Raw genomic sequence first — 27,437 nt, forward strand, 5'->3', positions numbered from 1 at the left:
GGTCTCATGGTTTTAATTGGCCTTTTTATTATAAGTGAAGCAAGCAGTCCTCTCATGTTCATGTCCCTTTGGTAGTTTTTGTATGAACTGATTATTCATGTCCCTTGCCATTTCTTTTATTGCTGGTGGTCTTTTACTTATTTTATATGTTAAATAATTAGTTCAGTCCATGATAGGTCTTGTTAATAATTTTTTCCCACTTTTTATTATTACTATATTGTTTTCATTTGGTCTGGTTTGGTCATATTTAATTTTTTATTTTTATGTAGTCTAGTTTAGCAGCCTTTTAGGGCTCTGGGTTTTCTGGCATGTAAGAAGACCCTTCTGCTTCAAGATCATTTTAAAAAGTTCTCCTTTTTGAAATTCCCCTTTAAGACTTGTTTTCCTTTTTCTTTTTTCTTTTGTAGTGTTTAATTTTTTTATTCATCTGGAACTATTTTAGGTAGAAGGAAAGTGGTAGACCGTTTTCCAGATGGCCACTCAGTGGTCACACTACTTATTGAATTGTCTTTCTTTTGCCTACTGATACTTAATTTCACCACTCTTACAAAATTAGAAATTTGGGTGTGTTTTTAGACTCTACTCTGGGCCCATTAATCTGTTAATTCATTTATGTGCTAATACTGTATGCTTTTTTTTTTTTTAAAATATGGAACGCTTCACAAATTTGCGTGTCATCCTTGCGCAGGGGCCATGCTAATCTTCTCTGTATCGTTCCAATTTTAGTATATGTGTTGCCAAAGCGAGCACAATACTGTATACTTTTAATTACTTCTCCTTTATATGTTTTGCTCTCTTATAAAGCTATTCCTTTATCATTGCTTTTTTTCCCCCAGAATGTTGCTGGCTTCTGACAGCATCAGTTTCTTAAATCTATAAAATGGGAATAGCATCTACTTCACAATATTTGCTATCATTCATATAAAGCATTTACTTTGTTTGCTATTGATTAAGTACTCAGGTTATTGTTTAGTATTATTATTATGGTATGCAAAAAGATTAAAAGCTTTTAAAGTACTTTTTTAATAGACCAAAGTTTAATAGACCATTAACTTTCGTATTTGATTCTGACCACTTTTCTTCAAAGGGCCTAACCATATGCCTATTCAGGGACCTGGACCCAATCAACTCAATATGACAAACAGTTCCATGAACATGCCTTCAAGTAGCCATGGATCCATGGGAGGTTACAACCATTCTGTGCCATCATCACAGAGCATGCCAGTACAGAATCAGATGACGATGAGTCAAGGGCAACCAATAGGAAGCTATGGCCCCAGACCAAATATGAATATGCAGCCAAACCAAGGTAAATAAGCTTGATGTCATTCTTTTTTTTAAAGGTTTTTTTCTTTTTTCATAAAAGATTTTATTTATTTGAGAGATTGAGAGTGAGCATGAACAGAGGGAGGGGCAGAGGGACAAGCAGACTCCCCGTTGGGCAGAGAGTCCCACACACGGGGTTCGAAGTGGGGCTTCAGGCAGGGCTTGATCCCAGGACACTGAGATCATGAACGCAGCTGAAGTCAGACACTTAAATGACTGAGCCACTCAGGTGCCCCTGATGTCATTCATTTTTTTAAAGAATATTTTATTTATTTGGGAAAGCACGATAAGGGGGGAGGAGCAGGCAGACTTCCAGCTCAGCCGGAGCCGGCCTCTGCCTGATCTTGGGACCCTGAGATCCTGATCTGAGCCAAAGACAGACATTTAACCAACTGAGCCACCCAGGTGCTCCATCCCCTGATGTCATTTTTAACTGGAATGCTGTGTTAGCTTTTGAAAAGAAAATCTTTTTTTTTCAAGTTGGTAGCTGATTCATGAAATTAGAAGTTTGAAGCGAGCCATAATCATATCCATAAAAAAGGAACATTGAGTTTGAAACTAGCTTAAAATAATTTTTTATTTTTACATTTAGAAGTTTGCTTAATTAAGCTCTTAAAGCTTATTTATCTTTATGTCTTTTGGACAGTTTAAGATTCTTGGGTGTTTATTTAAGAAAAATTGTTTTTAAGCTAATAAATGAATAACCAAACATTTGGTTTAGAGCAAGAAAGTTGAGAAAATAATAATTTCATCTTTGCAAGTTCAGCCCCTTAAAAAACCTTTACTCTATGGTTTATTTTACTTATTAAGGATATATTAATTTTTATGAATTTCCCTTGATTTTTATGAATTTTCTGATGTTGTATTTCAGCATTAAGAGGTAATTTTAACGTAATTTGTTTTTTAGAGTATTCAGTGGAGATGCTGCTGTATTCTTCTATTCTTAGAATGGGGTGAAGTCTATTAAAGTTTATTACCAATCTCAGAGAATGAAATTATTGTCATGTTTCTTCTTTAAGTATTCTCGTGAATAATAACTAAAAACCAGTAAGTGGCGCTCTGTTCTGCTAATTGCCCTTTAAAACAGTTGGCATATTGCCAGCCTAAAGCTATTTCAATTACAAAATGTGAGGTTAATGCAACAAAATTTTCTGGATTTCGATTTTGAAAAACAACTAAAGTGCACCCAGAGGAAGGTAGTTAAGGTTAATCTGTTGATAATTATTTATGATAAAATTTTATTTTCTAATGCTTAAAGAGTAATACAGATTTTTTTGTAATTTTGATGAAATGCACTGAAAACAAAGAGACAGTAGAAAATTGTCAATGTAGATTCACAAAACTGGTGCTTGCTCCATTTTTTTCCCTCAAAGTTGTTTAGTGCCCATGATAGTTTTTTTTTTAATTAAGGCAATTAAAGTTTCAAAATAACAGCAAGATCCAGTCAGTGCCAGGTCAGAAGGGAGCCCAGATATTTCTCTATAGAGTTTGGTTAAAAGGAGAGATAGCAAGAAAATTGGTAATAATTCTCACAGCAACTACAGTAATGAGGGCACACTACTTAGAAACTATCATGGAGATTAGGGTGTGCACAAGAATGTATGTTGCTGTAGAATGGGTCCATACGACATCATAAGATTTGAAGAACCAAAAATTATGCATGTGGCAATGTATATGTAGAAAACAGTAATTTTTTGGAGAAAGGAACTGAGGTTGTTTATAGGAATATTTTGTTCTAAACTTACTATTTTTAAAAATATCACATTTTTTATTTGTATTACTAATGTACAATTTTTCCTTTTACTATAATATAGCACTTTCTGCTTTGTTTGCATAATCTGAATTTCTTAATAGTCATTTTCTATATAAACTTTTTTGTGTAGGGATCTGATTTAAAGAAATGAAAGTTACTTTTCAAGAAAGAATAGGCTGGAAATCAGTGGGGAACTTTTCAGTATTTAAAAAATCTCTTCAGGACAAATAAACTTTGCAGTTAAATTTTGGTATTTAATATATTAAGAACACCAAAGAAAATTAGTTGCCAAAAAAGAAAGTTTTATGAGGTTGTAGCAGTACTTACTGTTTTAATCCTGTGAGTTCTTGTAAAGATATTTTAATTATATGATATCTATTGGATGAAAAAAAAATTTTTTTTTAAAGATTTTATTTATTTGACAGAGATCACAAATAGGCAGAGGCAGGCAGAGAGAGAGAGGAAGGGAAGCAGGCTCCCTGCTGAGCAGAGAGCCCGACGTGGGGCTCGATCCCAGGACCCTGAGATCATGACCTGAGCTGAAGGCAGAGGCTTTAACCCACTGAGCCACCCAGGCGCCCCCCAAAAAAATTTTTTTAATATGAGTTTTATTTAAAGTTTTAATAGTCACTTCATGTAAAACACTCTCTTGGGGGCACCTGAATAGCCCAGTTTGTTGAGCTTTTTAGCCTCTGACTCTTGGTTTCAGCTCAGGTCTGATATCAGGGTTGTAAGATCGAGGCATTCCCCCCTCTTCCCCTACTGGACTCTGCCCTCAGCACAGAGTCTGCTCGCATTTCTCTCTGCTTCAAACCTTTATGCGTGCTTTCTCGCTCTCAAATAAATAAAATAAATCTTAGAAAAATATTTTCTTAGATAGCTTTAAAAATAAGCTCATGTTTTACATTAAAAGTTTTCTGTTCTTAGGCTCTGTGCTCAGCAGGGAGTCTGCTTAAGATCCTCTCTCTCTCTCTCTCTCTTTCTCTTTCTCTCCGCCCCTCTCCCCCAAAATAAAATAAATAAACAGAATCTTCTGTTTTGTTATATAGGTGGAAGTAAATCAGAGGAGACCACGCTTTAAATAGTCCTTCCTTGAGAAATGCTTAGGAAACACTCAAATTCTATGAACAGAAACATTTTGACTTTCGAAAGTTTTTCTTAATGTTTGTTGAGATATTATTAGCTGTTCTTTGAGTTAAAATCAAAGTATTGAAATATTTGGCTATTGAAATATTTTGGCTATATTTCTATATACGTATCTCTGTATCAAGAGATACTAGAAAAATTGTTAAAGCTACTTACGATTTTTTAATAAAGGGGTTAATTAGTCAAGGAAAAGAAACATTTGTGGGATTTCTTACACTAAACTTCTTTCTGTCAAGTGACAGGAAAAATAGAAAAGGAGTAATCCAGAGAATTTTAATTTTGTTTTAAAAAGGAATGATTAAAAGGCAATTATTTAATTATTATATTAATAGTTACTAACTATTTAACATATTTGGGAGCTTTAACTGATGATGTGGTAGTAGTTTTTTAAACAAAACACTTCATTTATTCTACAATTTGAAAGAAAGTTTTAAAGTGGCTTTCTTTTTACCCTCTCCCTGTTCCCTTTTTTCTGTCTCAGCTTTGCAAATGAAATTAAGGGGGGAAAAGTAATTTGTCATTGTAATTTGAAATTGAAAATTGTAATTTTAGAAATTTAATTTTATAAAATTGTAATTGAAAAATCTTATTGTAATTTAGGAGTCTGATTGAAATTAATCCAAAGGATAGATATATATTTATAATTGTTCATTTTGATTGTTTCAGAGAGCAAAGAGAAATAGTCTGTTAATTGATACTGTTAGCTCCAATATAATAAGGCACATTGTATACTAGTATTAAAATACAAGTATGGGGGCGCCTGGGTGGCTCAGTGGGTTAAAGCCTCTGCCTTCGGCTCAGGTCATGATCCTGGGGTCCTGGGATTGAGCCCCGTATCAGGCTCTCTGCTCAGCAGGGAACCTGCTTCCCTTCCTCTCTCTCTGCCTGCTTCTCTGCCTGCTTGTGATCTCTGTCTGTCAAATAAATAAATAAATAAATAATCTTAAAAAAAAAATACAAATATCATTTCTAGGAATGAAATTGTGGACTCTTTTGAGCCTTATTAGTTCTTTAAAAGTTGTTTTTAGCTTTTGAGTTTTACTGAAAAATTAAACCAAATCGGTGCAAAGACTATTATAACAAAAACTCGCAGACCTACCAAACAAAATATATCTTTTCAAAAAACTGCACAAAAAGTTGACCCCGTTAAATTTGTTAATTATATATTACTGTGTTCATGATTATTTAAAAAAAAATTCAACAGTTACTTTTTTTTGAGCTTAAAAAATGAATATATGACAGTGGTATTATAATTGGTGCCCACTTCTAGTTGATTTGTAGGTTTATATGTATCTATGACTTGAGAAGATGGAAATATTTGTAAATTTAGCAACTGGATTTATTATTGTAGAATAGTACTTTTCTCTGTGTTCTTTTAGAGGGTGTGCTGCTTCCAGATAAAATGAAAGGTTTAGGAAGTTTTTTTTGTTTTGTTTTTTAAAGATTTTTATTTGTTTATTTGACAGAGATCACAAGTAGGCAGAGAGGCAGGCAGAGAGAGAGAGTGGGAAGTAGGCTCCCTGCTGAGCAGAGGGCCCGATGTGGGGCTTGATCCCAGGACCCTGGGATCATGACCTGAGCTGAAGGCAGAGGCTTCAACCCACTGAGCCACCCAGGCGCCCCAGTTTAGGAAGTTTTTAATTTGTTTCTTATACTGCTGGCAAAATCTTGTAAATTGTCAATCCAACATAAGCTTTCCTGTTATTTAGGTAAAAGTTCAGGGCTGTTAAAAATGAATCACCATTGTCTTATATAATTGGATCTGCTTACTCCTATGTACAGCATAAACTTCACTAGAATTCAATACTTGAATTCATTAGAATTACCAAAAAAAAAAAAAAAGGAGGAAGTTTATCTTTACTGTTCACAGTATTTTGTTCTAGTGCCTAAAATAATGTCTGATGGTAAGCATACAAAATCTGTTTCTTCAGTGAATAGGAATTAAAGTCAAATATCATGTAGTAATCTGGAAAGACAGAGTTAGTAACTTAAATATACTTCTTTAATAAGCAACAGTATATTCATTAGAGTATTAAAAGTCAAATTAAAATAGCAAGGCTTTCTGAAAATGACCAATAGTCACATTTGATAGAATCGGCATATTTTTTTATTCCTAGGCATTAAAGATTATAGCTTTTCTCATTTAACATCATTTTACTAATTACATATTCAAACATAAGGAGTTTTCACAAATTACTGTATTTGTGTTAAAACATGTATTTCACAAGTTCAATGTGTATAATTCTTCAGACTTGGTTCCAGATCTTAGCCCTATAGATTATTATATGTGAGACCTTTGAGTAAATTACTTAATAATAAGTAAGGTTAAGTGAAAAGATGCAGCTTAAAACCCTAATTCAGTAATTGTTTGCATAATTTATATGAAGTTATTTGGTCAGAATAAAAAACCCTTTTTTAAATAACAAAATAGTTTGAGATAGTTTGTCATTTGTTGTCTCTTTTAAGCACATTAACTTTGTTTCTGGTTTTAGTTTTGTTTGACTAGTATTAAGAAAGTCCTGATTCATTTAGGTAATAAATTGCAAATGATAATGGTCTGATCTGGAGGCTTGATATTAGAATAATGGGAACTTTTTCTTTCAGTACATTTATTATGTAAATATGGAGGGCAAAAAAATATGAAGGGCAAAAAGTATATATTATCATAGCCAGGAATGTTATATTTATCATCTTATTATACATGGAATTTTTTTTTAAAGATTTCATTTATTTATTTGACAGAGAGAGTGAGAGAGATCACAAGTAGGCAGAGAGGCAGGCGGGTGGTTGGGGGGAAGCAGGCTCCCTGCCAAGCAGAGAGTCCAATGCAGGGCTTGATCCCAGGACCCTGAGATCATGACCTGAGCCAAAGGCAGAGGCTTAACCCACTGAGCCACCCAGGCACCCCTGTACAGTGGATTATTGTCTGGTAATAGCTGTACCAAGTAGATGTGCTTGAGAAAAGCCTACCACTTACTTGTGTATGTATATTGTAGTAGTGTCTTTCCTTGTGCCTCTTTGTTTTCAATATTTATGGATCTACCTCATTTTAAAAATAGCATTCATTATATGGATCTAGCATAATTTATTTAACAAAACTATATCCCCTTTTGATAATGCTTCTAGTCTTTTATTAATATAATTACTTCTGGGACATACTTTTTTTTTTTTTACGTTATTCACCATACAGTGATCTTTAGTTTTTGATGTAGTGCTCCATGATTCATTGTTTGTGTATAACACCCAGTGTTCCATAACCCCCCCTTCATTTTTCCCTTCCTTCTCCTAATGTCCTCAAAGCTATTCCTTATGTTCCACAAATAAGTGAACCCATATGATAATTGACTTTTTCTGCTTGACTTATTTCACTCAGCATAATCTCCTCCAGTCCCATCCATGTTGATGGAAAAATTGGGTATTCATCCTTTCTCATGGCTGAGTAATATTCCATTGTGTATATGGACCACATCTTCCTTATTCATTCGTCTGTTGAAGGGCATCTTGGCTTTTTGTATAGTTTGGCTATTGTGGACATTGCTGCTATTAACATTGGGGTGCATGTGGCCCTTTTTTCACTACATCTGTATCTTTGTGGAAAATACCCAGTAGGAGCAATTGCTGGGTCATACGATAGCTCTATTTTTAATTTTTTGGAGGAACCTCCACACTGTTTTCCAAAGTGGCTGTACCAGCTTCCATTCCCAACAGTGTAGGAGGGTTCCCCTTTCTCCACAACCTCTTCAACCCTTGTTGTTTCTTGCCTTGTCAATTTTTGACATTCTTACTGGTGTAAGGTGGTATCTCAGTGTGGTTTTGATTTGCATTTCCCTGATGGCTAATGATAATGAACATTTTTCTATGTGTCTGTTAGCCATTTGTATGTCTTCTTTTGAAAAATGTTCACAAGTTCTGCCCATTTTTTGACTGATTATTTGTTTTTGGGGTGTTCAGTTTGAGAAGTTCTTTATCGATCTGGGATACCAGCCCTTTATCTGTGGTGTCATTTGCAAATATCTTCTCCCATTCTGAGGGTTACCTCTTGGTTTTGTTGACTGTTTCCTTTGCTGTGCAGAAGCTTTTTATCTTTGTGAAGTCCCAAAAGTTCGTTTTTGCTTTTGTTTCCCTTGCCTTGGAGACATGTCTTGAAAGAAGTTGCTATGGCTGATGTCGAAGAGGTTATTGCCTGTGTTCTCCTCTAGGATTCTGATGGATTCCTGTCTCACATTGAGGTCTTTGATCCATTTTGAGTTTGTCTTTGTGTGTGTTATGAGAGAATGGTCAAGTTTAATTCTTTTGTATATAGCTGTGGGACAAACATTTTTGTATATATATTGGAGTACTTACACAAGAACCTTGTAGAATAAATTTTGGAAATGAAATTGCTAGGTAAAATATATAAATACTTAAAATGTCTGAGAGACACAGATATTCAGACCATAGCATTAGTCATTTGCATTTTTTCTGTGAACTGCCTGTTTGTGTTCTGTTTTCTGTGGTTTGTCTGTTTATTAGAAATTTGAAGGAGTTCTTTTTGGATTAAGGCTGTCCTTTATTTCGTATATGTGAAAACATTTTTACGTTTTAGGAGAATAGGAATTTAACTTTTTAGAATGGCTTATTCTACTAGTAGGATTCTGAAATGGTAATGCTACTTCCGTGGAAAAGTATAGTTAGTTATTAATTATGTCAGGCCTTTCATTCAACATTTGTTAAATTATGGTCCAGATAGACTTAACGTAATAATTATTGATAAAATACTTCGGAGGACTCAGCATGCTTACTGGTGTATTAAAACATCTGAAAAGTCTTACAGTAAAGGAACCGATTTGATTTTGGTTAACTTAAGCGTATTATAAGTATAACACAAGTAGCAGTACTTGTTGTTGAGGGTGCATATCAGAAATATGAACTAATATTTAGTTAGTGCCAGGTACTGTGATAAAGTATGTGTCTTCTTTAGTTTAATCCTCACAACATCTTTGAGTAGTAGTACTATTATTATCTTTATCCCATGGGTGAGAAGACACATCCCATGGAAATATAGGCAGGCCTCATTTGTACAGTCTTGGTATGCATGAATTTCAGTTACCACAGTTTATCTAAATGACACCTTTTCCCTAAGGACATGGTAAAATTTTAGTTATGGTATATGAACTGTGAGTCCTTACGTGAGTCACTGCATGAATAACAGATGACTATCGTCATCAGTGACTATTCATGTTACTTTTAGATATTGTCAGTGATTGGCCGCTGTGTATCTATCATTTATGCACACAGGGCAGAGTACGTAATTGTGTTGCTTCCTTGGCTCCCAGTTATAAACCTATGTGATATTTTACAAAAGATAAAAGTGTAGCAGGGAAATGAGAAGTAATACTGCTGGAAATGAAATCCAAATCCTTTGTAAATAAAGTTAGAGAAGAAATTGCTGACTGGGGGATGTTGACACTGCTGCCGTTTGAGAGACTCTAGATGTGCTCTGCAGGTGCTTAGTGAAGGTGAACTCACTGACATAACATGAGAAAACTGGTTGTGATGAAAAGAATGAAGATGTCCCAGAGAAAGACCAGCAAAATACTTCATATGGAAATTCTTGGAGACGTTTCATAACATTGAAAGTACAAAGGACAAAATGCTGGAATCTGATCCATACTTAGAAAGGAAAATGACAGTTGGCCAAGCTGTAGAAAAAAATGCTAGTTCCGAAAATTCAGCCAACTGCAAAGTTACAGGGAATGGTTCCTAAGATTGGCCTCACTTCTGACACCAATTGCAAGTTCTAAGGTTCCCAAAAGCGCCCTCAGAGTCAGTAATTTATTGGAAAGGCTCACAGAACTCACTGAAAACTGTTATACTCACAGTTACGATTTATTACAGTGAAAGGATACATCAGCCAAGGGAGGAAGTGCACAGAGAAAAGTCCAGAAGAGGTACCAGAAGTGGTTTGTCTCTTCATGGGAGTCAGGATGCTCTCCTGGTCCCAGTGTGTGATGATCAGCCAGGAAAGTTCACTTGAGCCTCAGTGTTCAGAGTTTACATTGGCAGTACATTATGGAGATCTGATTGATTGTCCAAGTTACTAATCTTAGTCTCTAATGTGTAGTCCTTCTGCGCATGATCCAAAGCCCCCACTCAGGTTCAGGAGTTCCAATTTAATCAATACAGTAAAACTTCAAAAACAATATGAAAAAAACACTATAATACTATTTTTCGCCTTTCAAATACAACCTAGAAAATTTACAAATGAAGAAATTATTTCAAATATTATATTCCATGGAAATATCATGCTTGGTTTCTAGTGGATTTGAATGTCTGAGAATTGTGCGTATACTCCTTTCTCTTCACTGTTAAAGTTGCTAAATCTATGTAATATTGCTAATATTGCAGGTTTCTGTTAGTTACAGTTTTAGGTTTACACAGTCATTATGTTATAGTTCAGGTTAGATATTTTGATTATAATTTGATCATTGCCATATTAGATGAATTTTTCAAGGTTTATCTTCCCCAATGATGACAGTTTTCTGGTTATAAAAATAACTAATATTTAATATGAAATATCTGGAAAATACTGAAAAGAATAAAGCCTAAAATAAAAGTCACTTCCAATCTTACATTGTAAGTTTTAAGTTACTCTGCAGACAAACTGCAGTCCTTAAGTATAGTAAGTAGGCTGTACTTAGGGTCTTTGTAGCAAAGGTTTGAGTACTTGTAGTTACATAATTATTTATAATACCCATTTAATTATTTTTCCCTAGACTCTAAGTTCTATGAAGTCAGGAACTGTGTCTTGTTCCCTTCTGTATTTGTCCTATTTGTTGACTGATAGATTAGCTAGATTTCCTCATGCCATAACAAATTAGAAAACTAGCATTATTCTCTATGCTTTGTCATCTATCAACTGTCATTCCAGGAATGAACCAAAGAAAGAACTGTCAGTTACTGTCAAATAAAACAGATGATCATCAGTTTTACAAAAATCTTTTGGGTTTAGGGGACAAAATTCAGATGAATTTCTTCAATAGATTATAAACTCAATTTCATTATGATGCATTTTTTTAAAGATTTATTGATTCGAGGGGCCAAACAGATTACTAAAGTGTCTGTACCATTGTACGTTCTCACCAGCAATGTATGAGAGATCTGCTTTCTTCAGATCCTTGTCAACATTTGGTATTGTCAATACACTTTGTTTAATCTTAGCTGTTCTAAATGTATAGTGATAAATCACTGTGGTCTTAATTTGCATTTCCCTAATGGCTCCTGACGCTGAACATCTTTTTGTGTGCTTATTTGCCATCTGTATATCCTCTTCAGTGAAATGTCTCTTCTTGTCTTTTGCCCATTTTCTAGTTGGATTGTTTTTTTTACTGTTGAGTTTTGAGAATTCTTTATACTTCTAGGATTAATTTTTAAATTTTCTCCCAATACTTTATTATGTAAAATTCAAACATGCAGGAAACTTGAAGGATTGTACCTGTATGGTTGCCACCTTTGTTCTACAGTTAGTATTTTACTGGATTTGTCTATTATCTGTCTGGGGGACACCTAAGTGGTTCAGTTAAACGTTTGCCCTCAGCTCAGGTCATGAGCACAGGGTCCTGTGATTGAGCCCCCCATTGGGCTCCTTGCTCCGGGGAGCTTGCTTCTCCTTCTCCCTCTGCCTGCCACTTTCCCTGCTTGTGTGTGCATGCTCTCTCTCTCTATCCAGTAAGTAAATAAAATCTTTAAAAAAAAAAAAATCTTTCCATCTACTAATCCATCAATGCATCATATTTTTCAAAATGCATCTCAGTAATTTGCAGATATTAGTATACTTTACCCATTAGCACCTTAGTCTGCCTGTCATTAGGGCTTAACATTCTAAAGTTTTATTTTTTAAAATATTTTGGGGGGGGTACCTGGGTGGCTCAGTCATTAAGCAACTGCCTTCGGCTCAAGTCATGATCCCAGGGTCCTGGGATCGAGCCCCGCATCGGGCTCTCTGCTCAGCAGGGAGCCTGCTTCCCTTCCTCTCTCTCTGCCTGCCTCTCTGCCTACTTGTGATCCCTGTCTGTCAAATGAATAAATAAAATCTTAAAAAAAAAAGGTTAAAAAATTAAAAAAAAATTTTTGGGGGGGGCACCTGGGTGGCTCAGCAGGTTAAAGCCTCTGCCTTCAGCTTGGGTTGTGATCCTGGGGTTCTGGGATTGAGCCCCGCATCGGGCTCTCTGCTCAGCAGGGGGCCTGCTTGCCCCCTCTCTCTCTGCCTGCCTCTCTGCCTACTTGTGATCTCTATCAAATAAATAAATAAAATCTTTAAAAAAATAAAATATTTTTTTCTTTAGGTAACATTTACATACAATGAAGTGGGTAGATCTTAAATATATCATTTGATGAGTTTTGATACATTTATAACACAAACCCCTTAGGATTTATTTTATAGCTAACATCTTAAGTACCCTATGGGATGCAGACCTATTCTAACTTAAACATTTTATATGAACCATAATCTAGCTTCTTTTATGATAAAGTGGATGATTGGTTTTTCTTTCTCTTAGAACTCTATTTCAGTGTGTAGTCCTGAGACTGTGGATCGGAATCATCTGGGGTAGTTGTTAAAAAACATTTGTGTGCCCCATCCCATACCTGCTAAACAGAATCTCTACGGGCAAATTTTAGAAATTAAATTTTAACAGATATTCTAAGTCATGCTTATATAATTTCCATTCCCTCAGGATTATTATGGGCAGGACAATCTCTTCCAGCTTTGTGACACTAAGCCATGTGTTCTAATGTAGCCTATCTCCATGGCTTTCTACTTGGGCTTTTGGAGTTCCTTTCAGTCAACTACAATAGATATTTAGCAGTGACTTTGTTTTTAAGTTAATTTTACTACACAGTATAGTTGAAACTATGTAAGAAGCCTCACTCTAAGGAAGTGCTCAATCTTTTATTTTTCAGAATTTATTAAGCAACAGTATATCCCTTTTCTAATTTTCAGTCACCAGAAAGCTAAATATATAATCTCATTCTCAGACTAGTTTGTAGAGATGCCTATGATTTAAAATTATGCTCTTGAGACTCCAGGATTTCTTGACTCAACATTGTTGACATTTTGAGCTGCATAATTTGTTGTGGGGGCCTGTCCTGAGCCTCGTTCGGTATTTGGCAGTGTATCTGCCTGGAACCCACTAGGTGGCAGTAGCACCACCGCTCATACCAGTTGTGACCACCAAAAATGTCTTTAGACTTGGCTAAAATGTCTCCTAGGGACAGAATCACTCAAGGCTGAAAATCACAGCTTTAAGAAATGGTTAGTGTAAGAAACTATATATAAAGATAGTTTGTGTTACTAAAGAAACAACAACAAAAGTTATTGGTATTAGTATGTTCTATTACTTCTTAATACTTAAATGAATTTATTTTTCAAGATTTTATTTATTTATTTGACAGAGAGAGAGGGAGATAGCAAGAGAGGGAATACAAGCAGGGGGAGTGGGGGAAGGAGAAGCAGACTTCCCATCAAGCAGGGAGCCTGGTGGGGGGCTCGATCCCTGGACCCTGGGATCATGAGCTGAGCTGAAGGCAGATGCTTAACTGGCTGAGGCACCCAGGCATCCCTTTAAATGAAATTTTGTCTAGGAATTTCATGTTATGAAGAAGTTTGTATCTCTTAATGAACTGTCCTTTTTACTACCATGCTTCTGGTTTTTTTCATTGGCTACTAGGAAACTCAGCTAAGTTTGCATTAGTTACAGTGACTTTACTAAGTTTCTGGGATTTTCTTTTTTAAAGATTTTATTTATTTATTTGACAGAGATCACAAGTAGGCAGAGAGGCAGGCAGAGAGAGAGAGAGAGAGAGGAGGAAGCAGGCTTTCTGCTGAGCAGAGAGCCCGATGTGGGGCTCAATCCCAGAACCCTGAGATCATGACCTGAGCCGAAGGCAGAGGCTTTAACCCACTGAGCCACCCAAGCGCCCCATAAGTTTCTGGGATTTTCTTAGTTACTTGGCTGTTCTTCTATCCTCGATATTTTATCTAAATGCCTTACTGTGAACTACTGAAAACTCTTGATGAGGACAGATGTACATTTTAGGTAAGTAAAAAGTCCTATTCATTTTATTTCATTTAACTTTTTTAATTAAATTTTTTAAATTTTAATTTATTTTTAAGTATTTTATTTATTTGTCAGAGAGAGAGAGAGAGTGTGTGTGTGCTCCCTGCTGAGCAAGGAGCCTGATGTGGGCTCAATCCCAGGACCCTGGGATCATCTGAAAGCAGATACTTAACTGACTGAGCCACCCAGGCCTCCCTTATTTTATTTTTTTAAAGATTTTGTTTATTTATTTGAGAGAGAGAGAGAGCATGAGTGGGGAGGGGCAGAGGGAGAGGGAGAAGCAGGCTCCCTGTTGAGCGTGAAGCCTAACTAGGGACTCATCCTGTAACTCTAGGATCATGACCTGAGCTGAAGGCAGATGTTTAACCGACTGAGCCCTTCAGGTGCCCCAGTCCTTTTCATTTTAAAAGGCTATTCAACAGATAGTGGGTTAACAGATTGTGTTTTCTAGAATAGAGGGTTGTTTTTTGTTTTTTTTTTTAAGATTTTATTTATTTATTGGTCGGAGAGAGTGAGCACAGGCAGACAGAGAGGCAGGCAGAGGCAGAGGGAGAAGCAGGCTCCCTGCCGAGCAAGGAGCCCGATATGGGACTCGATCCCAGGACCCTGGGACCATGACCCGAGCCGAAGGCAGCTGCTTAGCCAACTGAGCCACCCAGGCATCCCGAGGGTTGTTTTTTTTTTCTTGCAAATAAACTGTTGGTAATACCTTCAAATGAGAGCTAAAAATGCTTTAGTTTGAGATTAAAATTTTAAGGAACAGTAGTAAAATAAGAGTAGATGGTGAAATATGAATTGGAAATTAGGCTTGGAGGGTATTAGGCAGTTTCATAGTCCAATTCTTATAGATATAGATGGGATGATGAAATTTCTTGCATTTTAGGATTTTTATAATATGTTAGTATGTATTATATACTATATTAGTATATTATTTGTATAGTAGCATTGTTATCACTATATATTATAGTGTGTGTATATATACACACACATATATATGTATATATTATTGATAGTATATTGTAAGTAATGTTACATAGAACTGTTAATCCTGGGAGATATTACATGGGAGAGGTAGGATTTGACTTCGGAGAGGAGATACACATAGTGGTTAAGAGTATGACTGTAAAGTTGTCATCATTTACTAGCTGTGCAACTCTAGGTAAGATTCTTGATGCTTATAAACCTTAAATTAAATTTTTTTACCTGTAAAGTTTTAGTATTACCTGTTTCATAGGATTTGGGAGAATAAATAGTAGATAAAAAGCTCTTAGCTAGTACCTGGCCTATACTAAGTTCTCATTAACTGTTAGCTGTCATTTTTAACCTTTATTTAAAATAATTTGTAGATTAATGATACGATTTATAGAGCTTTAGTGTATTGGTTTGCATTTGAAGATGTGAATATGTATGTGTGTATGTATGTATACAGAATTTTAAAAAAAGACTATAGCCCTAATTTTTTCACAGATTAATTAAAACTTAATGTTATCTTTTTAGTCAAGTCTCAAAATACTCTTTTTGTGACCAGTAACTTAAGATACAATTAAGTATTAACCATCTCACTGGATCAAAGAATTCCAATAATAAAAAACATGGTGATTTGGGAATATTTTACATATGTTTAAGATACAAGATATTATTTCCATAGAATATCTGTTAGGTATAAAACTCAAAATGGAAAGAAGTAATGTGATGAACATTTGTTACATATCCTCTTGAAACACTTCCATAAAATGTAGACAATTAAGGCATTAGGATCGTAGTGTATATATCATCATACTTTGTGGTGCATCTTAGCATCAAAATGATTTATGTAAAAGATGAAGAATAACTTTTAAGCCATACAGTAATGTGTTATGTCCTTGCTTACGAAAATGGTTATAATGGACTCATTTCGTAGTCTTCCGTCTGTAGTACAGACTTTTAGAACTTATTTTGGGGTAACATTTTGAGATTCAGCTCTCATTCCTGTTAGTGTCTCAAGGGATAGTAGACATTTGCCAGTATAGCATATTTCATTGTCATAAGGAAAATAATAATATTCTTAAACAATCAGAGTTGAAGTCGTAATTTTTTTTTAAGGGGTAAGTCTTCAAGGAAAAAGATGAAAAGCATCATGTGTTAGCAATGCTATCCTTCTCCATTCTCTGTGGTTTTAGATTTGATCCTGACTGATGTTGAGGATCCTCAGAGGGAGGGAAGTGACAGAGAATAAAAGAAGGGTGGTAATTGAGCTCTTTGGGATTGAAACTGCTGACAGTCCCAGAAGATAAAGCACAAGTGGCATGGTCTTTTCTATCTAGGGCTTAAGCTAGAATTGCTTTTCTTCTTTAGAGCAAAGCTTAGAATTTTTTTGTTACTGTATCCTTTTGGATTTTCCCCCACTATTACGTTTTTGCTTTCTTCCTCCTTTATTTTAAATTTTGGTTCCAATGCATATTATATGCATTAGTTTTATAGTTAACCTTGTGTAAGACAGGAGGTCTTTAATCAGTGTTGGAGAAGAGAATCAAGGCAAAACCTAAATTATGCATGCTAGTATTCAGTACTTTATTATATACAAAATATACCTTAAAAATTGTAAGTTTAATTAAACTGGTTTTGTAAATTAATTTATTTGGAGAGAGCACACTTGTGCATGTATGTGTATGATTTGGGATGGGAGGGCCGGGGAGAGAGAGAGTCTTAACCAGCCTGCACACTCAGCACAGGTGCAACCAGGGGCTCCATCTTCTACCCCTAAGATCAAGACCTGAGCTAAGATCAGGAGTCCGACACTTAGGGACGCCTGGGTGGCTCAGTCGGTTAAGTGTCCACCTTTGGCTCGGTTCATGATCCCAGCTTTCTGGGATCAAGTTCCAGTCGGGACCCATGCCCAGGGGGGAGCCTGCTTCTCCCTCTGCCTCCTGCTCCCCCTGCTTATGCTCCCTTGCTCTCTTTCTCTGAAAAAAAAAAAGAAAAAAAAATTAAAAAAAAAAAAAGTCCAATGCATGACTGTCTGAGCCACTCAGACACCCCTTTCTACTGGTTTTAAAACTTCAGTTAAACTAGTTTCAAACCTATGTTTTATCTGGTTCCCAGTTGATTATCTTGATCTTTGCATTCCTTAGCTAAAAACTTGAAAATTAGGATCCTTACCTCTGGTGGTTGAGGTTTCCATGAAGTAAATGTGAAAGTGTATCTGGCAGTGTTAGGTTCTCTTCCCTTCCATTCTCCACTGAGCCATCTTATTCCTACTATTAAGAGTTTTTTTCCTTGTTGAAAGAAAAGTCCTAGAGTAGCCTTTGAAAGGTTTGTATTTAGGGTAAAAATAGAAGGAAAAATGAATTTTAGAGTGAAAGAAGGCAAATAGACAAAGAGCTCTGATATAATACTTTAGATAACACAGTTCTTCAAATTAGAAGAGTTAAATTCTTCCTGCTATGTTGCTGCTTTTACAGGCCACTAATAATGTTTAAAGAGATGAGCAAAGGGACGCCTGGGTGGCTCAGTCAGTTAAGCACCTGCTTTCAGCTCAGGTCAAGATCTCAGGGTCCTGGGATCCAGCCCCTTGTCTGGCTCCCTGCTCAGCGGGGAGTCTGCTTCTGCTTCTCCCTCTCCTTCTCCCTCCGCCCCTCTCCCTCACCCCCCTCAACTCCTGCTCATGCGCATACATTGTCTCATCTAAATAGATAAAATCTTTTTTTTTAAAAAGTGAGGATGTTTTGTTTTAACTTTTAAATAAACAATGAGCTATTGGCTCATCTGTGTAATTTTGCCTGTAAAAGTTTTCTTGGCCCTCTGATCATTCCTTTTGTGCTTAAATTGTCCATAAGTCTATAAAGAAGGAGTATGTAGCTGTTTAAGCAGTAAACTAGGGGATGACTCATACATACTTCGAGACAGTAATGGTTTTAATGGTAAAATGATGAGTTCTCCATACCATAACTTGACCCAGTGAACCTCCGAGGAGCTCTTTACATTGTTAGTTGGCAACACAGAACTTTATGGCCATTGTTGATTATTTCATGTGATTTTTTTTACCATTGCCATCGTGACACTATAGCCGTGGTAGTTTGGCAACTTCAGCATTGTTTGCTTTGGAAACTGTGGTTCTGATATCTGAGTCTGCCTTATTACATTTTTTTCTGCCTGGGTATTTTTGATGGTGTGTGTGGTAGAACTTAAGAAGCACTACAGCCCTTTGATTTCAGGAAGCTTTTTTTTTCATTTCTAAATCTTACAGTTGGAAAAGGGAAAGAAGACCCTTTAAAGTTTTGTCCTAAAATTAATGTTTGTGAAATTCCACCTGTGTTAAGTGTATTTATAAGTGTGTAATTTCCCTGTCAACCATTATATAATGAAATGAGTGGGCATTGAAAAAGGTAGGAAAAATGGGTATCCAGAAATTAGATTTCTTTCCCTTGGTTTGACCACTGATTTGCTGTGTGATTTTTGTGAAGTTTACTTTGTTTTAGTGTATTTTCTTATATAGCTTAAGAATTCTATGTCTCCCAGAAGGATTGTGTAGCTAGATATTATGTAGTATATAATAAAAACATACGTACATTCAGGATGTTCATATATTGTATTCACTTCACTTTTTGGAAAATTACTAGAATACTCCTCCAGGAGATTTTTAAATCCACTACAGTGAGTTAGTTGTTTTCCCTTGTTTGCAGATTGTTTGTGGCATGTGAACTTCAATTGAAAGATTTGTTTTTATTAACTTGAAGTTAGTTTTCATTACAATATGTTATATATTTGGGGGATTATATGACAAAAAGTTTTTGCATTTCTCTTAAGGTGTTAAAATTATTTGCAGAAAAATTGTGTGCATGATGTTTTGTCTGTTTTCAGGTCCAATGATGCATCAGCAGCCTCCTTCTCAACAATACAATATGCCGCAGGGAGGTGGGCAGCATTATCAAGGCCAGCAGCCCCCTATGGGAATGATGGGTCAAGTTAACCAAGGCAATCATATGATGGGTCAGAGACAGATTCCTCCTTATAGACCACCTCAGCAGGGTAAGATTACATTTGGGAGATTTCCTGCTTAATGTAAATAACAGTAGTTGAAAGGCTTTATTTTAATAAACTTTTCAGGTAGGCAAAATCAGGGATTTTTATTTCTTGATTTTTATGATTATATATTCTTTTGTAAAAGGTAGTAGATATAGTAGGTACAAAGGGTCATGAAGTGGTTAGGAACTTCCTGTTACACAGCTTTCTTTTATCTGTTCTTTTCTGGGAAGAGGTTATATCATTAAATTTTATATCAAAAGCTCACTAATATATAGCAGAAGATACTATTTTAATTTTGAGAAGTTACTTATATGGTCAGAAACAAACCCTAGTTTATTCCAAACTGCTCTAATATCAAAAAGAAGATTAATTTTATACTAGTTTGAACTTCTTTTTAAGAAGTTAGTATTTGTTTTTTTTTTTTTTAAAGATTTTATTTATTTATTTGTCAGAGAGAGAGAGAGAGGGCGAGCGAGCACAGGCAGACAGAGTAGCAGGCAGAGGGAAAAGCAGGCTCCCCGCCGAGCAAGGAGCCTGATGTGGGACTCGATCCCAGGACGCTGGGAAGATGACCCGAGCCGAAGGCAGCGGCTTAACCAACTGAGCCACCCAGGCGTCCCAGTATTTGTTTTTTTAAGTTGGTATTGTTAGACAGTGCTTGTATGGTTGTAACAATTTTTGTGAAATGTGATGTGTGGTGTTGCTCTGTGTTTGTGTATCTGTGTGTGTGTGTATAAGAATAGTTAAATGTATCTCAAATGCCAGAGCATGGGAGGGGAATCTACAGGTGAGAAGTGATCTCTTACGATATCAGATTAGAAAGAAAGCCTTTGATGACCTAGAGAACAAATTACTTACCTCTTGACTGGTTGTGGTTTTTCAGGCCCACCACAGCAGTACTCAGGCCAGGAAGACTATTATGGGGACCAATACAGTCATGGTGGACAAGGTCCTCCAGAAGGCATGAACCAGCAATATTACCCTGATGGTAATCTCTCCTAATGTTAATTTTCCCATTTTCTGTCCCTGCCCAAGATTAATGTAGATAGCTGTTCAAAATATTTTAATGAAGATGAAGAAACTAACAATATGTTTCTTCTAAATTGAAACACTTTAGTAGTCAAAAGCACCAGTCATTGCTTAGTTTTATAATCCATTTCAAAGTATGTTTTGTTTAGATAGTTCGTATTAGTACCATCATGAATCACATTCTGTCACTGGAATCCCTTCTTCTATAAAAGGATCCTTTTATGTTTGGAATTGTTCATTTGAACCAAAGCAAGTGTTACTTACTTTTTTAATAACCACTTTATTGAGATAATTCACATACTATAAAATTCACCCATTGGTTTACTTTTATTCATGGTATAAATACATAAAAGATCTGGTTCTTGAGTATTTTTCCAGGTTTTATCATTTTAGTCAATATTAAGCACTTCTCAAAGAACTGTGTTTTATATACGTTAGCATTTGCATCCGAAAAATTTTGGAAGCTAAATTATATCCATGATGTAGCTGTGTATAGAGTTGATAGGGTAGGAAAAGCATTTGGAAACAGATTTTAATTTTAATTATTTAGTTTAGTGATTTTTTTTTTTTTTTTTTTTTTTTTTTGGTGGGAAGGTGGTTTGTGAAAAAGTGTTCACTAAAGATGTACTGCACTTGGTAATGACGCAACCAAAGTGGGCTTCCACTGTACAGAACTTTCAGGTTTTCTGTATGTTTGAAAATTTTATGATACACTGTTGAGGAAAAAATAATCTAAACATATAAAACTGTGATAAATTAGAGGTAGCTATTCACATTACAATATGATTTGTCTAGTTATTGAAAGGATTTGTCCAAATCTTCATTTATCTAGTAAGCTCCCTTGGTATATTTAAGGTAAACTCCTTGGCAGAGAAACTTGGAGAAACTAAAAATTAAAAACTAAAGTGTTGGGACTGTTGACTCAAAGCTAATGTGAAGTAGTAAGAAGATATAATTTGGTGTATTTAAAAAAATCACTTAGCTTGCCATTTTTTTGTTAATGGATAAAGCATAAAGGTTGTATCGGTATGAGATCTTTGGTTTTTTACTGAAGAGGCCCCGCCAATATGGGCAGAGCACTCACTCATCTGTAGAATTTTGCATATAACGATTGTTCGTTAGTGATAGTGATACGTATGGGTATTTCTTGTTGGAAAATGACATCTTTTTTTAAATCTCAGGTTTTCTTGCACTGAATTATTCAGCATGTTGGAGTTTGTTGTTGTTGTTTTTCTTTCATATGTAGACATTATATTAAGAATTTTTTTTAATGAGAAACTTCAGTATGTTTATAGACTGTGGATATTTTAAAAAAGTGAAATCTAGTTTGTCAGATTTTATGTATTAGGAAGTTTGAAAGTAAATGCTGAAAGTAAACAATTGTTTTGTTTTATTTTTAAAATGGATTTTACATAATTGAGATGAATTTGACATTGTTATTTTGGTCCTGAGTATTTCCTGAAATGTGAAATGTATATTGTTGCAAATATGACCTTTCTACTCAAAGCAGATAGATATGTTATTTTTGTATATTATCAGATCTTTAAGGTTATGTAAATTATTTATTACATCAGGGGATTTAAAAATCTAACTGGTGTCATGTTTGCATTGGTGTATATTAATAATTTTTCTGACATTTATCTAGAATATTCCATTTATAACAACAATTTTCCTTAACAGCATTGGATATTTTCTTATTATCATTCAGATATTTATGCCAGTAAAATGTAGGTTAGGAGTAGGCAAACTTTTTTCGGTAAAGAGCCAGAGAGTAAATATTTTAGTCTTTGTGGGCCATATGGTCTTGGTCTCAACTACTGAACCCTTGTCATAGCATGAAAACAGGTATAGAAAATGTGAGTGGGCATGCCTGTGTTCCAGTAAAACTTTATTTACAAAAACAGGCCACTGGCCATATTTATATTGCAGGCCATAGTTTGCCAGCCCTTAATGTGGGTATTTATGAGGTGGTTTGGGAACGTTAGAATCCTAGAACACTGAATATAACATTTATTCATAACTGTATTCCTCTTCTTAATTCGGTGTTCTTTTAAAATTTATTTAGTTTAGATTTTAGCTAACCTGAAGTGTTATTTCCTGCGTTCTCTTACTGCAGCTTAGTTCAAAGAACTAAACCATTGATTTTCATTAAAGTCCAGTCATAAAATTTATTGAACCTTAAAACTAATGGTGTAACCTAGCACTTGACTCAGTATAAGTTTTTGAAGGTGTATGCTTTTTGATACTCTAGAAATATTTTCTAAAGGCTTCTAGAATGGCAGCATTAAGCAATAATATTATTGCATCTGAGAATACTTTATAAGATACGTATACTTTATGCAAGTAAATAGAATGTGAAAAATTTGTTTCAGTTTCTTTCAGGGGAAAAAACTTGTGGAGCTTTTTTACATTTTTTATATTTTGCATGTTTTAGCATATGCTGTGGAATTGGCAACCAGCAGAACAGGTGTTTGACAAAATATGATAATTGTTTCCTTTGTTCATTCTAATTTAATTCAAGTTATTTACATGTGAAAGGCCTAAATGCTTTCATTCTCTCTTCTTTTAAAAAAATTGAAGATAAAGTTTTTTTTGCCCCCTTGGTGAGGATTATCAGTTAAGACTAAGTGTAATGTTTCTAAAACTACTGTTTTTTGCTTTTAAGAAATTTGCACGTTATCTCAATATGAAAACAATCACATTGGTAAATATTTGGCTAATGCAATTGAAATTATTTTTTATGTATTTCCATTTCTTTTTCTTTTTTTCAATTTTATCTGAAAGTTTAAATATATTTAGGGTTTTCACTCAGTGGCCATTAACGTTTCTTCCTGTCTCTTGTCGAATTGATGTAGGTCATAATGATTACGGTTATCAGCAACCGTCGTATCCTGAACAAGGCTACGATAGGCCTTATGAGGATTCCTCACAACATTACTACGAAGGAGGTATCTATATACCTTCACACACATACACATATATATCCCCTTCTACAGGAATGCAAATTCTTGCATAAGACATCTTCTACCCATGCAAAGCTCTTGTAGAATATTAGTTGCTGGCTGTCTTGAAAGTTACAGGGAGCCCAGAACAATCAAAATAATTTCCTTACAAATATTTAAAATGTATAACCATGACTTGCCATTTCTAACAACAATAAAAAGACTAAAACATTTACAAATAATTTTTTCCTCAGTGGAAATTTTCTATTTGAACATAAATCCATCGATTCAATTTTTTTTTTCTTGTGTGTGTTTACATATGTATAATTTTACATATAAGTATAGTGCCTTTAGGAAACAGCTTGCTGATCTTGTGTAGCTAGTGTGTGCTCTTGTAGCTGTCTTTAATTTTGTCTTTTTTATTTTATTTAGCATAGTCATGATCTTATGACTGTGATGTTCCAGTAAATGTAATGCTCGTATGGCAGAGACGCTGAAAATGCTGCAGTTCAACCTTGCAAAATTGGCTTTAACTGCAGTTTGTTTGGCCGAAATCCTTCTGTTTGGTTTGAGTTTTTTCTTTGTTTTGTTAACTTTCAAAAATCAATATGGCATTTCATTTTGTTCTTGTGTTGTTGGCTATGCATCTTAGAGTAAAAAAGTTAATTAAGCGAACTTCTCAGTTTCTTCTTTCTCTTCTCCAATTATCCTGTAGGAAATTCACAGTATGGCCAACAGCAAGATGCCTACCAGGGACCCCCTCCCCAACAGGGGTACCCGCCCCAGCAGCAGCAGTACCCGGGGCAGCAGGGCTACCCAGGGCAGCAGCAGGCCTATGGTAATAGCTTGGTGCTGTTTATTTATGTCACAAAAAATGTGATGTTTGCTGTTTTGAAATATTCAAGTGAATATTTAATGTTTATTTTTCTTAGAACTCTTTACCTCAGTCTGTTACTGGAGTATTTCTTTAAAATGTTTTCCTCAGATAAACTAGTAATCCATTTAAAAGGAAACATAAACTAGAGATGGTTCATTGACCAAAGGTAAGGTATGTAATCGATTTAAAATGAGTTCTTAAATGAATTCTTAAACCTCTTTGGCATTCATGACCACCCAGCAGCTTTGTATGTGCTTAGAAAACTGATGAATTGGATGATTATTAACCACATCTACATAATCCGCTTAGCAAATTTATTTCTAAAACTAATGACTGTTACTATGAAAAATAACATTGATTTTTCGAGTACAAATGAGATGTATTTGGAATGCATGAAGAAAATGCTTTTGTCATTCTTTGGTTCAGTAGCAATATACGCATCCATAGAGGTGTATTTATTGCTGTTATGTATATTACAGAGTTTGGGGGAACTGTGGCCATATTTTCTTATTATATACTCACTGTGAGAGCTAGTAGCTGGGTATCTTGCTTTCAGTAACTTCATTAGATAGGGAGTGGGGAATGATAAAGATCTGATCTCATTCTTAAATTTTAAGCTACTGTCACTACTTTATATACAGGAAAATATGGTTCTAATGTTAGAGAAGTAACTGCTTATTAATCTGATATCTTCTCTTGCTAACAGTGGTCTCTTTTTTATATCAGTAATATCTTACTCTTTTTGTCCATTATTTTAAGCTCTGTGATTACTATGGGCACATCTCTCTACCCATCATTGCAAATCTAAGAACAGGATCAGGCTGAAATTCTCTTGTGCCTTCAACATAAGCATCGAAATTAAGTCAGGTGTTGGGAGCCAGGCATTTCCCCCAACTGTTAAGTTCTGGTTCCTTGAGATATGACTTTAGAAATATTCCGTGGATTTCTTGTTTTTACAAGGGGACTTTCTTGCTCTTCTCAAATGGCAATTTTCCTTTTCGTAACCATTGAATATCTGTATTTTGAATAAGTAGAGTATTCTGGTTTTATTGTGTTTATAGGAAAATAAATATGGTGTGGTTACATCAAGTGAATTCATTGATACAAATATTTTCAATGGGAAGAAAGAGTAAATGAAACAATATTTTCAGTTTAAGTAGTTAAATGCCGTTTTGTTAGAAATTGAGAATCCCAATGAAGTTCCCATTTTGCTTATTCATAGGCTCCTATTATACTTTCTTCTGATAGAAAATTTAGAGTTTTAATAGTTGGATGTGTAATAATTAAATAAATAATAGACTGATGGGATTTATTTAAGCTTGGAAATATATTCTCTTTCAACACTTTCTTCTGCCATCACTGTGTTTTTGTTTTGTTTTTGTTTTTTTTTTAATGGCAGGTTTTGAATGGCTATGATAGAAAACATTGAAGTGTCAAAGTTTTTCAGGTTATGCTTTAAAAATCATTCTTTACAATAGGCAATAGTGGAATTTATGAAACAGACATATTTGTTTGGCAAGCCAAATTAGTCCCTTTCCGTCTCTGGAATTGGAAATCACTCATTTTTATGGGTTAAGTATTAAAGGTGATTGGTACACAGAACGTAACTTTTGAATCGGGTTTTTTCACATGCAGCCTGTGGCTTTTCAACTCTTTAGTTTTGGTTTGAAAATATTGTGATAGTAAGTTTACCAATGCAGAGCATAAAGCATTCTTTTGGTGATTGCAAATATTATTCTAGAATTTACATGGAAAATTATTCTTTGTGATTCTTTGGTGATTGCAAGTGTGACTCTAGAGTCATACAGCTGTAAATATCATTGGTTCTCAAACTTTTTTCAGAAATTATTTCAGTATTTTAATTTGAATCTGCTTCTTGCTTCTTCTTTTATCTGTTGCTTATACTGGTTACTTTCTACTGGAGGTACAGATGAGTTTTCTTAATGCCATAGAATTAACCTGCTTCACAAGTCCTGAGTCTCTTTTACTCATTTAAAAAAAATATTTTTTGATGGCTAACACATAGCTTATTAGCTATACCGGATCAAAACATCTTGTACATGGTGGCAATATTACAATATTACAATATTTTCACTCTTACAACCTGTGGAATTTATTTTAAAAGGTATTCAAGAAGATCAGGATACCAAACTATCCTTTTTTGTTTAGATATAAAAATGTAATAGCATCTAGTTCTAAACCCTTTTGAGAGTTCTGTTTTTATCTGGGTTTTTGTTTGTGTTAATTATTTTGCAGGTCCTTCACAGGGTGGTCCAGGTCCTCAGTATCCTAACTACCCTCAAGGACAAGGTCAGCAATATGGGGGTTATAGACCAACACAGCCTGGACCACCACAGCCGCCACAGCAGAGGCCTTATGGATATGACCAGGTAAGTTATTTGGCCAACTGTGTGATTGCCCCATTGTTTGTTCACTCTTCATTAGGGTGTTTTTGACTTGAAGGCTCATTTCTTCCCTCCTCCTGTTTATAGCATATGAGTTAACAAAAAAGAGATTTACTTATAGGTCTTTTTCAGAGAATGCTAGCACAGTTGATCATAGTTACTTACAGTAACATATAAAACATGCCTAATCTCTGGGTACCAGCCCAGCATTCATTCATACTCATTCATAGTCTCTCTCTCTCCCTCTGGTCTTTCCCCAGGCAGACTTCCTGGAGGTATTACAAACACCATTCTCTATCCTAAGGCCCCTATTTTCTCTGATCTTCCTCATATTTACTTCCCTGTGGAGATGTGGAGTCCATCTGCATCAGTGCTCTTTATAGCTCTCATCTTGGCTTCAGCTTCCCCACTGCACTTCCTCCACATCCCTGTTGTCCTTCCTCTCTCAATTCCTGTTTACCTCCTGTCTCTGATGCCTCCTTTCATACACATGTCCATTATCTCAAGATTAATAATCTTTAGCTCCTATTCTCTCTCCTTCTATTTTCATATATGTAGAGATGTATCTCATTCTAAGATGACTGTATTCTCTTGAACCTAGGATTTACTTAAGGTCCTTCTTTTTATTAGTAAACTTTTCAGACTTAATCTGTGCGACGGTGAATCTTGTTATAGGTACTCTAAATTATAATGAAAATGGTTTATGAAGTTATCAGTTTCTTTAGATTGATTTCAGTATTGTCTAATGACTTTCTAGTGAGGATAATCTTGTCTGCTCACTACTTAAGCTTCTTTAAAATAGGTTATTTTTTTTTGTAAGTTATGCTTCCAAGACCAGTATAGACGATCTGGTTTGAG

At 35.1% G+C, this 27,437-nt stretch overlaps 1 protein-coding gene across 2 annotated transcripts in view; it reads left to right on the forward strand.

Moving 5' to 3' along the window:
* Window positions 1-27,437, forward strand: part of SS18 (SS18 subunit of BAF chromatin remodeling complex) — a 95,308-nt gene that overhangs the window by 43,944 nt on the left and 23,927 nt on the right. Inside the window, exons 5-10 of one of the 2 annotated variants that reach the window (XM_080821775.1) lie at window positions 1,088-1,309; window positions 19,162-19,329; window positions 20,210-20,314; window positions 23,211-23,303; window positions 24,013-24,135; window positions 26,431-26,564. In XM_080821775.1, coding sequence (XP_080677901.1) covers window positions 1,088-1,309; window positions 19,162-19,329; window positions 20,210-20,314; window positions 23,211-23,303; window positions 24,013-24,135; window positions 26,431-26,564 — 845 coding nt within the window. The remainder of the gene's footprint in view (window positions 1-1,087; window positions 1,310-19,161; window positions 19,330-20,209; window positions 20,315-23,210; window positions 23,304-24,012; window positions 24,136-26,430; window positions 26,565-27,437) is intronic. The other variant, XM_080821776.1, reaches the window with a different exon arrangement.

This window comes from Martes martes (genome assembly GCF_963455335.1).
Source record: "Martes martes genome assembly, chromosome: 13".
NCBI classification, from domain to species: Eukaryota; Metazoa; Chordata; class Mammalia; order Carnivora; family Mustelidae; genus Martes; species Martes martes.